Consider the following 13,154-nt stretch of genomic DNA (forward strand, 5'->3'; position numbering starts at 1 on the left):
TAGTCAGAAACTCAAACATGGGATGAAGCAAGTAAAAAAAAATAAATAAATAAACCTTAGCGGAGTGAAAAAGTAAATAAATAATATTACCTAACGCTGCAACCAAACTTAAATGTGTATTACTTTCCTTAAAAGACTTATGAGGATTTCTATCTGCCCCAAATGGCTGGCCCTAAATCTCACTGACTGATTAAATAGAGGATAAAAAAAAACATTGGATCAACATGATGATACGTTTTAGTCTAGCCCAGTCAAATTTATTATTTTGCTAAAACTATGTTTTAACTTGTTTAAATGCAGTATGTATTATATTGACCTGTATATCTGTCCAAGTTAGTGCTTCATTTGATGTTAGCATTTATTTGTACTTGTTCCGGCTTGGTCCATTAGATTCAATTACTCCTACTGTATATCACACTGCATTCTCATGAACATTTGTACAGAGCATCCAATGACTTTATTAAGAACAAAAGAAGCCAGTATGGCTGCAAGTTACCTTCAAATGGTGGCCTATTAGGGTGTGAGGGATGACTCTGATGTGCATGGATACCATGGACTGGTAGATGGAATTCTAGCATGGTGCAACTGTGACCAAATAGGTCATTCCTGATCTCAAAAGACTTCCTGAGACCTAGTCTAACAGTAATCTAGGTTAAAGTTTTAAGCTGCAGTTAACAAAAGAGACTGCAGGTTTGTAGTTAGAATGATAGCTGTGGTTAAGGTACTGTGTCGAAAGGCAAGTAAATCTGTATCATGAGAAAACATGTCATGAAGTAAGAGAGAGAATAGGTTGCAATAATTGGAAGTTGGGTTTGTGGGACACTACTGAGAATTCTGAGTCAGACCTTCCTAGAGATGTTAGGGGTAATTCCCTGTTCATGCTTGATTTCAACCACCTCATCTGAGCACTGGACTCCACAGTAGTAGGCAAAAGGACATGTCAAGGAACATAATCAACTCCTGAGACTAAGCCTAAATGATAAGGATTTTAAAATAATCTTGTCTACGTATAGGGCAATATACTATGTAGTAAAAAAAGTGATAGCCTTACAATAAATACATAGTTCTTATTGAATTATTATCTTATTGAAAAATGTCAATCCATCAAGTAAAACACAGAAGAAAAAGGACTTCCTTCCTTCTGTTAAATATTAGAATTTAATAATTCTTTAAGTAAAGCACGTTGAGTTCCGTAAACCACCTAGGTACTTCAGTATCCTTGAGTGACGCAACTACAAAATGGCTTATGTGCTTTCAAAGTCCTCCAAATGGAGAAAGGATTGAGTTGAAATTGAATTTGATATACAATATAGTATTACTTATGATATGTTTAATTGCTCTGGACAATAATTGTTTTAATACAACTAGGAAAGGAAAGAAAACAATTGGCTGGATAAAATTTTGAATTTTAGTTTGTATTCACAGACAACTTAAAAATAATTTAACTTACTGGCAAGTCTTTCCTGGGCATATTTTGCTGCTGTAAGCATTTTTTTAAAGAGTCAAATAAATTAACTTCAGCTCAACTATAATCTATCTATATTACTAACCGAGAATGCTAAACCGGATGATGGACGCAGGCACATCCGGCCATGGGCCGTAGCTGCAAAAAGACGTACTGCGCAGGCGCAAAAAGAGTCCGCGAGAGTCGGCTGAGGAGCCGAGAAAGAGGGTGACAAAGGCGGATGAAGGGCCGCGAGTGGCGGACAAGACCACAGAAAAAAGGAGTGAGCACATACAAAAAGGAGTCACACAAGCACCGAAAAAAGGAAAAGGCACATAAAAAAGTACTCACCCGCGGGCAAAGCACAAAACATATTGCACACGAAACTAAACACAACAAAAAAAAAGAACAGACGAGCGCACAACGGCAAGGCACGACCCCCCCCCCTACAGGCACGGGACGGGACGGGATGGGACACACACCAAGAGGGGGATTCAACAAGCCCATGGAAGACAATAAAAAAGAACACAAAACCACCCCACAGACCCTACAAGCAAGGGACTGGACACACACAAAGAGGGGGATTCAAACAAGACACAGGAACACAAAAAGAAAGAAGACGCTCGCGCAACAACAATCCCCCCCACACATCCATAAGAAGTGACACCCAAAGCCACATATTCTAAAGTGAACGTCGACACCTTCACACTAGGCAGCATGGGTGTCGGCGTAGGTGTCAAGCCCATGGGACACAAAAAGAAAGAAGACGCTCGCGCAACAACAATCCCCAACCCCCCCCCCCCCCCCCCTCAATAAGAAGTGACACCCAAAACCACATTTCTAAAGGAAACGTCCATATTAAACATATGTCATCTGAACACCTTTCACACTAGGCAGCATAGGTGTGAGCATAGGTGTATCTCCTTACAATAAAGCACTATTAACCGTTCAACTGCAGAAAAGGATACATATTAACAGTGAGTGCGATCCTCCTTATTTCGCAAAGCGGTGGCAAATCAATTAAAACTACAAAATAGCGCGTCACAAATAATGTACATGCAACAACGCGTCAGTCAAACGCCACAAGCAAAACATGCCCGTCGCGGACATCAACGCCAGACACCTGCTAAATGCTTACGCCAGTTGGCTGACAACGCCTTCAATAATGAGTCCACTATTGAGGAAAATTCATTGGGATTAATGAATGTCATTTGCAATCATTGTCATTCACTTAACTTCCCAGAAGAAACAACTGGCAATACAAATAATGAATTTACACGTAGTTGTCAAAAGGGTAAAATTAGACTGCCTCCTTTACATATAATCACCACGGACCCAGTGTCATTGAAACAAAACCGGAATAAAGCTAGGTCAGAAATTAAAGACAGAGTAGAAAGCAAAGTAAAACGTCATAAACAGGTTGAACAAGGGGGGCCACGCACATGGACAGCAGGTTACAGATAATGAAGACCGGAATTCAAAAGCTTGAAAAACATGAGCTCAACTGACCAAAGATACAAACTGAAACGAGAAAAACTACGGGGTCCGCAGTGGTCCAAAATGCACCGCGTAATAGTACGGACGAAGCTCTGTATTACCAGTGGGGGACTCCAGAATGACACGGGCAAACGCTCCGTATTAAACATGCGTCATCCGGACACGTAGCTGCCCAGCGGGCACGGGTTCAAAACGCCGGGGGTAGGCGAGCAGGGGGCGGAGCCCCCTTGTTGTATTCTATTGTTCAACGACTACTTCAGTGTACTTCTGCGCTGTCAAACACATTGTTCTGGCCATTTTCTTAGCTCTAGCTTTAACAAGACATAGTAAAACACATACTTACTTATTTATGAAATTCACCAGTCCTGTCTTCTAAATCATTCCCAGTAATAACAACAAATAAATAATAATAAAGTACAAATATGTTTAAAGTGTTTGTATGTATGTACAATGTAACTCCATAATATTTTACGCATTTCAATGAAAAGATTATAGACAATAGCAATTGTTTTACATACATCGAATCCCATAGATCATGAGGGGGTCTAGCTGCTTTTTCCCATGTTTGCTCTGCCCAGATAGATTTGACACAGCTTGAATTTCTCGATGAAATAGGTAGTCCAGAAGAGTCAGAGCCATTTTCTCAGCTGTACGGCAATTTGAGCTTATGTGAAGCATGTCTGATTCAGAAATAGGACATCGAACTCGCATTTCAGGATTATTTTCATCACCAAGCCAAGTGCCATTGGGAAAATCCTCTAGAAAAGAGCAAAGAAAAGAAAGATCAAGTGGTATGCCAAAATTTAACAAATTATCTACATCTGTTAAACTACCATTTTAGGAAACACTGATGCGTAGTCAAAGGTATACAAGTTTAACCACAATACCAGGACAAAATGACAATACAACCCAGGAAAATATAAAATATTGATGCCAACAGACCCAACTGTACACTTTTGAACAGTGTGAATAAACAGTGTGTAGCCCACACATTGAAGGCAACCAAAGTTCAAATTAGACTATGGAGTATGTGGCCTTCAAATTCAGAATATAAAATTAAACAAAAATTATCCACCTCTAGTAAACTGACATTTTAGTAAATAGTGATTTGTAGTCAAAGGAATACATTTTAATACTTTGTGCATCCTCCCTTTGATAATAAAACAGCACTGAGTCTTCTCCAATAACATCTTATAAGGTTGGAAATATAGAATAGGGAATCTGAGACCTCTCTTACAGAATCACTCCAGCTCACTCCATTAGGTCTTTAATGAGGTTTAGGTCCAGGGACTGAGATGACTATGCAGAAGCTTGATTTTGTGGTTCTTTAACCATTTTTGTGTTGTGTTGGACATACAGAATGTCTTAAATAATAGTTCTGCTGGAAGATCCAGTTTCAACCCGGACTTAGTTTCCTGGCAGAGGCAGACAGGTTAAAATTTAAAATCTCCTAGTATTTCATGAAGTCTGTGAAGCTATGTACCCTAAAATATTTCCCAGGGCCTTTGCAAGGAAAAACAGCTCCACAACATCACAGAATGTTCACTATATTTGACAGTGAGGATCAGGTAGTTTTCAGTACAGTCATCCTTCATTTGATGCCAAATCAACCTTTTGCCAAAACACTCGATTTTCACTTTCTCTGACCAAAGAACACAATTCCAATCAAACTTTCAGCAGTTTAGCACACTCCAGGTGCTCATACATGTGGATAAATAACAGGAAATATTTTTTTCTGTGGAGGGAAACATACTACTGCATATAGAAAACATATAGAAAATGTGTCATTAGGAAAAGAATGGTTGAAGTACTGCAAATTGAAGTCACAACATGAGTTTCTTGTGCAGTGGTGCTATAACAGGTTAAGTGAAAAGTTAAAGGAACAGAAGATTATATCCAGACACTCGACACAGACAGAAATGGTATGCCCAGCTCATATCTATATTACCAGGAAAACTTTGGCTGCAGATATGGTAAAATTTGTTTCTTTAATCGCTATTGCAGTTAACTGTACATCAAGATAAAAGGAGGACAGAAAAAGCAAAAACTTTAAAAACTGCGGAAAAATACCTTGGAATTGGGGGTTTGTCTTATAAGAGTGTGAATGACGTGTTGTAAGGTTAGGCACTTAGTTCATAGTCTTTTTGATAATTGTGTTAAGTATAATACAGAAGAAGACAAGGAGCTTAATAGCTTATCAGGATTTACTCCCTGATCTGATATTCATCCTAGTTGAAACCACAATTGGATTTCACATTAAAGGGTGGTTGTAAGGAAACGTAGAGATTCACATACCGGGTAATGGTATAGCAATTTGCATTAAGAATAGAACTTGATTCAAGGTAAAGCTGGTAGGGAATTAATTTGAACTAGCCAACCCGCGGCGCAGCATACACCGCATAATTATGTATTGATGGGTGAACACTTCCTGAACGACACAGTTGTCCAAATGGGGTGGGTTTGAGGATATGACTGTGAGTGAATGAAAAGATAGAGAGAGCAACATACAATTGTCCGTGACTGAAAGCGGGATCATCTGTGACAATGGAGGCCATGCTGGTGAAAGTTACTTCGTCGGTAGGGATAAGTGTCAGTACTTGTCTTCATTGTTGACGCTTAATATAGCTTGCGTACTGAGTTGCTCCGGAGTCACAGTTGAGAAACACTTTTTGAATGTCCTTTAAGCACAGGGAAAAAAATGAACATGTCAAACATCCATAATGTAATAAGCCACCAAAAAAAATAACATTGCAACAATGCACGCTATGACCTGATCGCTGTAAACAGAAGTTAAAACAAAATCGAGCCCGGTGCATTCTTTAACTGCCTTGTGGCGCAGTGGTAGTGCTGCTGCTTTACAGTAAGGAGACTGTGGAAGATTGTAGGTTCCTCCCTGTGTGGATAGTGCTTTGAATACTGAGAACACCGCTATATCAAAGTAATGAAGTATTATTATTCTTATGCGTCCAGCCCTCTCTCGCGCGTGAGTGTGTCTCTCTCTCACTCTCTCTCTCTCTCGCTGGCTCGCTGCACGTGTTCCTGCAGGCATACGCCGCATAATTATTTATTGATGGCTGAACACTTCTGGAAAGACACAGTTGTCTAAAAGGGGTGGGTTTGAGGATACAACAGTAAGTGAATGAAAAGATGGAACTCTGGAGAGAGCAACATACAATTATTGTCCGTGACTGAAAACTGGTTTTGGCAGATACGTGCATATCTTTTTGAAAGTTTAGCCCTGTGCCTTATTAATTGTCATCGCAAAGGCCAATCTAACAGGAAATTGTCTTCGTGTAAAAGTAAAAGGCAAATTATCCGCGACAAACAAACTGTTTTACACGCTGCATACCAACCCGCGGCGTAGCATACGCCGCATAATCACGCCGCTTTTTAAATGTTTTTTAAGCAGAGGGAAAAAATGAACATTTGCAAAATCCGTAATTTAATAAACCACCAAGAAAAGTAACATTGCAACAATGAATATGGAAGAAACAGGAAACTTTTTGAAAAAAAAATTTTGAAACCAGGAAAATAACAATCAGGTCCAGAAAGCTATAGGCTTAAATTATTAATTTCATGCATATGTAACAGTACGGAACAAATGGTGACTGATAAATTGAAGCAAAAAACTGCTATCTCTTTATCAATGTGGATTTAGAAAAGGCAGAATGACTCAGTCTACATGCTAGGTTTCAAGTCTGTCATTAAGAATGCAAAGGCAGTGGTGGTAGTTTCTTTCATCTTGAGAAAGTATATGGCATGCTCCGGAAGGTGGGACCATTGATAAAGTTAGAAAAACTAGGTATAATAGGATAAAATTATTCTTATTTCTGAAGGCCATTCAGGTCAGGGGGGGTAGGAAATATTTTAAGGTACAAAAACTGGTACTACCCAAGGTATTGTCTGATACGGTTTTATTATATTTAAGCCATTGTATAGTAGTGAATTAAAAAGGTCAGGCAATGATGCAACAAGTGGAGAAATGGGGTACACAGTGGAGGTGTACATTTTCTATGGCAGAAACTCTGGTTTTTTGGTTTTAGTCAGAGAACAACCAAGCTCACAGTTGTTCTTAAATTATATGGACAATCAGCAGAATACTTATTTTTTGCTGACAATGTTATTTAGTGTCAGATTTTTTGAGGGGTTGAGCATGAACGTAACTGATAGCATAAAACTGAAAAAAAGGCTAACTTTTACAAGTACCATAAGTTTATACCCGATCTGATACTGTTAGTTTTCAAATAATATTGCATTGGTGCGACAATGTTTTCTGATTGATACAATTTCGGTCATACAATGATTTCTTCAAAATGTCATATATACAGTATTTGTCTCTTTCTTTTTTTCTCTTGTGATGCATAGACATCATGCACCAGAAGGTGTGAGCTTATTCAGTGCGAGCAGGAGCATGAAGGTGTGCTACAACATGCTTGAGCTGGCAGTGATCAAGGCGCATGTGCTGTGCAAGGCATACACGTGTCCACTGAGAAAAGAGAGTGTTCTTTGCTCAGCTGGCAGAGGAACTTCATCATCGCTTCTTACAAGAAAAGGCGATGGAAAAAGAAAAGGAGGATGCAACATCGACAAGCTTCTGTTCCAAGACAGCCGCTTCACCCAGGAAAGCAAACTCAGTGTCAGGTGCCCCTTCAATGTAATAGAAAGCACAGCATAGAGAGAAGTGTGTACATTGGAACAGGTACAAATGTCGTAAATGTAGGAAGGACGGTCCTTGGGTGTGTGGGAACTGTTAACATTTGAATTTGATGATTGTATATAGCGTGGAAATGACCTCTCTGTACTATTCTTTCCTCTGCATGTCCTGGAGTACAAAAGAAACACCATCATGCACCAAAATGTGGATAATGGGCAAGATCGGAAAAAACCCCCAAAAAAAACGCTTTCACTGATAACAACTGCAAGATGGTAAGCTAATGAATATAAATAATATGAATAATGTTGCATCAATGCCACAATGTTTTCCAAAATGTACTATACAGGTCGGGTGGTGGTAGCGCTGCTGCCTTGTAGTAAGGAGACCTGGGCTTGCTTCCCGGGTCTTCCCTGCGTGAAGTTTGCATGTTCTCCCTGTGTCTGCGTGGGTTTCCTCCGGGTGTTCCAGTTTCCTCTCACGGTCCACAGACATGTAGGTTAGGTGCATTGGCGATCCTAAATTGTCCCTAGTGTGTGCTTGGTGTGTGGGTGTGTGTGTGCCCTGTGGTGGGCTGGCGCCCTGCCCAGGATTTGTTCCTGCCTTGTGCTGGCTGGGATTTGCTTCAGCGGACCCCTGTGACCCTGTGTTAGGGTATAGCGGGTTGGACAATGACTGACTGACTATACAGGTCATAAAATGAATAATTCCAAATATCATATATACCTATGTCTCTATTTTTTGGCAATGTGGCTTTGACATCATGGACCATAAGGTGCATACTAATTCAGCGCAAGAAGGAACACTCAATAAAACTGAATAAAAAAAAATTCAAGTGACAGTGAGATAGGAAGAAGGCACATTCAGCAGCATTTGCATGTCAGCTTTTATCCATCCAGATCAGAGAGTTTCCAGTTCCATTGTCTCAAACCACCACTCACATTTACAGTATTTCCAGGTTTCAAATGAAAATTAACAGCGTCAGATCCCTTGGGCGGGACAGTATGTATCGTAATCGAGACTGAGAGAATAAAAGTGAAAAAAAAATGCCAACTTTTGCAAGTACTATAAATTTACACCGGCTGTTACAGACGCAAATCAAATGTATGTTTTTATTGTATAATATTAACAATTAGAGCAGTTCACTACTCAAACCGGTAAATTTACAAGGCAGTCAGGATCGAACCAGGGGACTCTTGATTACAAGTCAGCAGTTGTTATCGCTGCATCACAGAAGCTGTTGTATCATCCTTGTACCTTTTGTGAAAGCGTTTATTTGATATTTGGACTTCAGGCTTCACACATTATACAGTTTATGTCTACTGTTTGTCATTTATTACTAAAATATGAAAAAGTTTGTTTTAACGATGTGTTTACATAGATTGTTGTAGAAATGGAACACACATGAAATGACTGTGTGCCAAATAACAAGCTATTATTTCCCTATACAAGTCTAGGTACCTGACTCCCATGCCGCAGTGGGGGGATGAAATAGTAGGCTGCTTGCTGCTTGTCTTGATTGGCACATTTAAAAGACAAAAGACGCTGATGGAGAGGTGTGAAGGGATTTAAGGTGGGCTGGGTTTACGAGTTTTTTCATAGGCTTTGGTAATTCTATTGTTAACACTAGAATGTGTTTAACATTTTTTGCCTCGCACTTCCCCAAAAGGCTGCAATGAAACTCTGCAAAGACGTTGATGGAGAGGTGTGAAGGGATTTAAGGTGGGCTGGGTTTACGAGTTTTTTCGTAGGCTTTGGTAATTCTATTGTTAATACTAGAATGTGTTTAACATTTTTTGCCTCGCACTTCCCGCAAAGGCTGCAATGAAACTATGCCTATATTCATGTTTGCACTCCATGAGAACCCTCAGTACCAGGATGCGGTCGATGGTAGACTTCTTTGGCATAAAACCAGACTGCTCCAGTCGCTGGTAGGTAAGCAAGTGATCACGGATCTTATTCAGGATGACCGTAGCAAAGACCTTACCCAGCACCGAGCGCAGTGTTATCCCCCTGTAGTTGCCGCAATCAGCCTTCCCTTTCCAGATGGGGATAACAAGTTCCGTTTTCCAGTCTGTTGGGATTACACCCGTCTTCCAAATGAAAGCAAAGCCTGCTTGCAACGCAAGGAGGCCAGCCTTACCAACCAGTCTGGAGAGGTTCACCCTGGATACCACAGATCCCTCCAGCCTTCACTACCTTCAGCTGGTTCACCAACTGTGCAATCTCAGCAAGATTGGGTGGTTCACAGATAATTGGAGGATCATCTTCAAGAACCGTGGACCCAGAGATGTCCAGCACTCTAGCCAGGGGATCAGCTTTAAACAGCTGCTCAAAGTAGCCAGTCCAGATGGTCACAATTGCGACATCATCAGTAAGGACTGTTCCATCACCTCCCCTGACTGCGACTCTCCGAGGAACAGATTCAGATGTGTGTAATGCTTCGATTCCTCTGTAAGCAGGATGTGGGTCACATAGATTGCTCACAGATTTCCCAAACAAACGGATCCTTAATTGCCCTCAGAGCCCTCACAGTCATCCTTCTCAGTTCTCGGTACAGACCAGAGTTGCCATCAAGTCGTGTTCTGCGATTCCTCTCGTGATATCCAGGGTGCCTTGAGAGATGAAACACCTCCTTCTGGGCACACTGTTAACACCAACACCAACCTGCAGCAACCTTCAAGGCCTTGTCACGGAAGGTCTTCCACATCACATTAGGATCAGCAGTTGCACCCAAGTTAAGCTCCTCACACAAATTGCTTGCAAACTCATTAGAAATGGCCTGATCTTGGAGTCTGGCCATGTCCAGCCTCATTCTCCTAGTAGGTGCTAGCCTACTGGACCTAAGCTGGATCTTCAGAGTAGTAACAACAAGTCTGTGGTCAGAATTCACAAACTGGCACTTCTATAGACCCTGAAGTTTTATAAGAGCCTCCAGCATCTGCCTACAAGGATGTGATCAATCTCCTTCACCGTACCACCAGTATTGGGAGAACCAAGTCCAAAAATGTGGTTCAGGGCACTGGGACCAAGATCCAGCAATCCACAGCCCCTGATCTTTTGCAAAGTTGAGGAACATGGAGCCACTTTCACCATGTCGCCAGACCCATGGGGACTGAAACAATCCTCAAAGCCAGCCGTGTCAGTGCCAGTTTTCGCTCTGAAATCACCCATGACCACAGGAGTGTCACCTCGCTGGCACCCATCAACCACTGAGCGAAGTTATTAATAAAATGTCTCCCTCGTCAAGACATCACTCACTGTGACAACAGACAAGGCACCCAGAGAGTGCCTTAATCTAAGTCTCATAATACGCTTGTTGAGTGATTGGACACCATTGGAAGGAGCTGATCTGCCACAGCAATAGCTACTCCCTGAGTATGAAGCCATCAGAGCAACCAGACCAATAAAAGGTGTACCAACCTACAGAGATCTGGCCAGTCCCAGGTCTGTGCAGTTCAGAGAGTGCCGCCACTGAAATGCAGAGTTTACAAAGCTGATCTGACAGCAGAGGAAGACAATCATCATGCTGGAGAGACAAGATATTCTACATGCTACCCAAATGGGCAAGCTGATCTGACAGCACAGGAAGACAATCATCATGCTGGAGAGACAAGATATTCTACATGCTACCCAAATGGGCTGCCTCAAATTGGGACCTGAGTGCTGCCATGCAGCAGGCGACACCTCAGCACCACACCATGCCTGACCCCTTTGGCTCGCTGATGGTTTTGACTCTTCCGCGGATGAGACTTCTGAGGGCTTTCTCATATCCCTTTCATAATGTGAGCAGCTGGTTCATTGTTTCATAACAATGTTGATTGGGTGACATCATCCATTCCACAGTTGCTAAATTACAAACACAGCACCCTGAGGCGCTTGTGCTAATCGCTGGAGATTTTAACCATGTGACACTGGACAAAACATTACCTGCCTTCTCCCAGTATGTGGATTGTATCACCCGGGGAAACAGGACTATTGACATACTGTATACAAATGTTAAAGATGTATACAGCGCCACCCCGCTGCCTGCGCTTGGGAAAGCAGATCATAACCTGGTTCTGCTTCAGCCTCACTACAAACCAAGAGGGAGGGTCCTACCTACAACCAATGCTCATTCAGGAAATGGTCCCCTGAGGCACAGCAGGCTCTGAGAGACTGCTTTGGAACTACAGACTGGGATATCCTGCAGGTATCACATAGTGAGAACATTGAGGAGGTTGTTGACTGCACTACTGACTACATCAACTTTTGTATGGACATTGTAGTTCCAGTAAGAACAGTACGTTGCTATGCTAACAACAAGCCATGGATTACAAGTGACATCACTACTGACTACATCAACTTCTGTATGGACATTGTAGTTCCAGTAAGAACAGTACGTTGCTATGCTAACAACAAGCCATGGATTACAAGTGACATCAAGCGCCTTTTGAACCAGAAGAAAAGGGCTTTTAAAGGCTGTGATCAGCATGAGCTCAAGTGCGTGCAGAAGGAACTCCGAGTCCAGCTCAGGGCGGTGAAGGAGCAGTACAGGAAAAAGCTGGAGCAGAAGTTGCAGAATAACAGCATGAAGGAAGTGTGGGATGGGATGAAGATCATCACTGGCTGCAGCTCAAAGCGGGGTGCCACCATCGAGAGAGACGTGAAGAGAGCAAACCAAATGAACAACTTCTTTAACAGGTTTGACCACCCTAACCCACTCTCACCTCTGAGTACTGCATCCTCCACCCATCCTTCTGCTGATACCAGCATAGGAGAGACATTACCACCCACAATTACAGCAGCGCAGGTGAGCAGAGAGCTGAGGAGACTTCGTGCCAGCAAAGCAGCGGGTCCAGATGGAGTATCGCCACGACTGCTGAAGGTCTGTGCACTGGAGCTGGGGAGTCCTCTACAGTGCATCTTCAACCTGAGCCTGGAACAGGGGAGAGTCCCGAGGCTTTGGAAAACATCTTGTATCACCCCAGTCCCAAAGGTATCACGTCTTAGTGAGCCGAATGACTTCCTGCCTGTCGCTCTGACGTCACATGTGATGAAGACCATGGAGCGGCTGCTGCTTCACCACCTGAGGCCACAGGTCCGCCATGCCCTAGACCCTCTGCAGTTTGCATACCAGGAGAAGGTGGGAGCGGAGGATGCCATCATCTATATGCTACACCGATCCCTCTCCCGCTTGGACAGAGGCAGTGGTGCTGTAAGAATTATGTTTCTGGACTTCTCTAGTACCTTCAACACCATTCAACCTCTTCTCCTTAGGGACAAGCTGACAAGAGACGGGAGTAGATTCATACCTGGTGGCATGGATCGTGGACTATCTTACAGACAGACCTCAGTATGTGCGTCTCAGGAACTGCAGGTCTGACATTGTGGTCAGCAACACAGGAGCGCCGCAGGGAACTATACTTTCTCCGGTCCTGTTCAGCCTATATACATCGGACTTCCAATACAACTCGGAGCCCTGCCACGTGCAAACGTTCGCTGACGACACTGCTATCATGGGCTGCATCAGGAGTGGGCAGGAGGAGGAGTACAGGAAACTAATCAAGGACTTTTGTTAAA

General features: G+C 42.4%; 1 protein-coding gene across 4 annotated transcripts in view; it reads right to left on the reverse strand.

Annotated features, from left to right (window-relative positions):
* The window catches only part of LOC114658096 (protein BANP-like), a 283,298-nt gene that overhangs the window by 70,244 nt on the left and 199,900 nt on the right, over nucleotides 1-13,154 (reverse strand). For all 4 annotated transcript variants that reach the window (XM_051931469.1, XM_051931468.1, XM_051931466.1 and 1 more), the window contains one exon: nucleotides 3,460-3,699. In XM_051931469.1, coding sequence (XP_051787429.1) covers nucleotides 3,460-3,699 — 240 coding nt within the window. The remainder of the gene's footprint in view (nucleotides 1-3,459; nucleotides 3,700-13,154) is intronic.

This window comes from Erpetoichthys calabaricus, chromosome 9 (genome assembly GCF_900747795.2).
Source record: "Erpetoichthys calabaricus chromosome 9, fErpCal1.3, whole genome shotgun sequence".
NCBI classification, from domain to species: domain Eukaryota; kingdom Metazoa; phylum Chordata; class Cladistia; order Polypteriformes; family Polypteridae; genus Erpetoichthys; species Erpetoichthys calabaricus.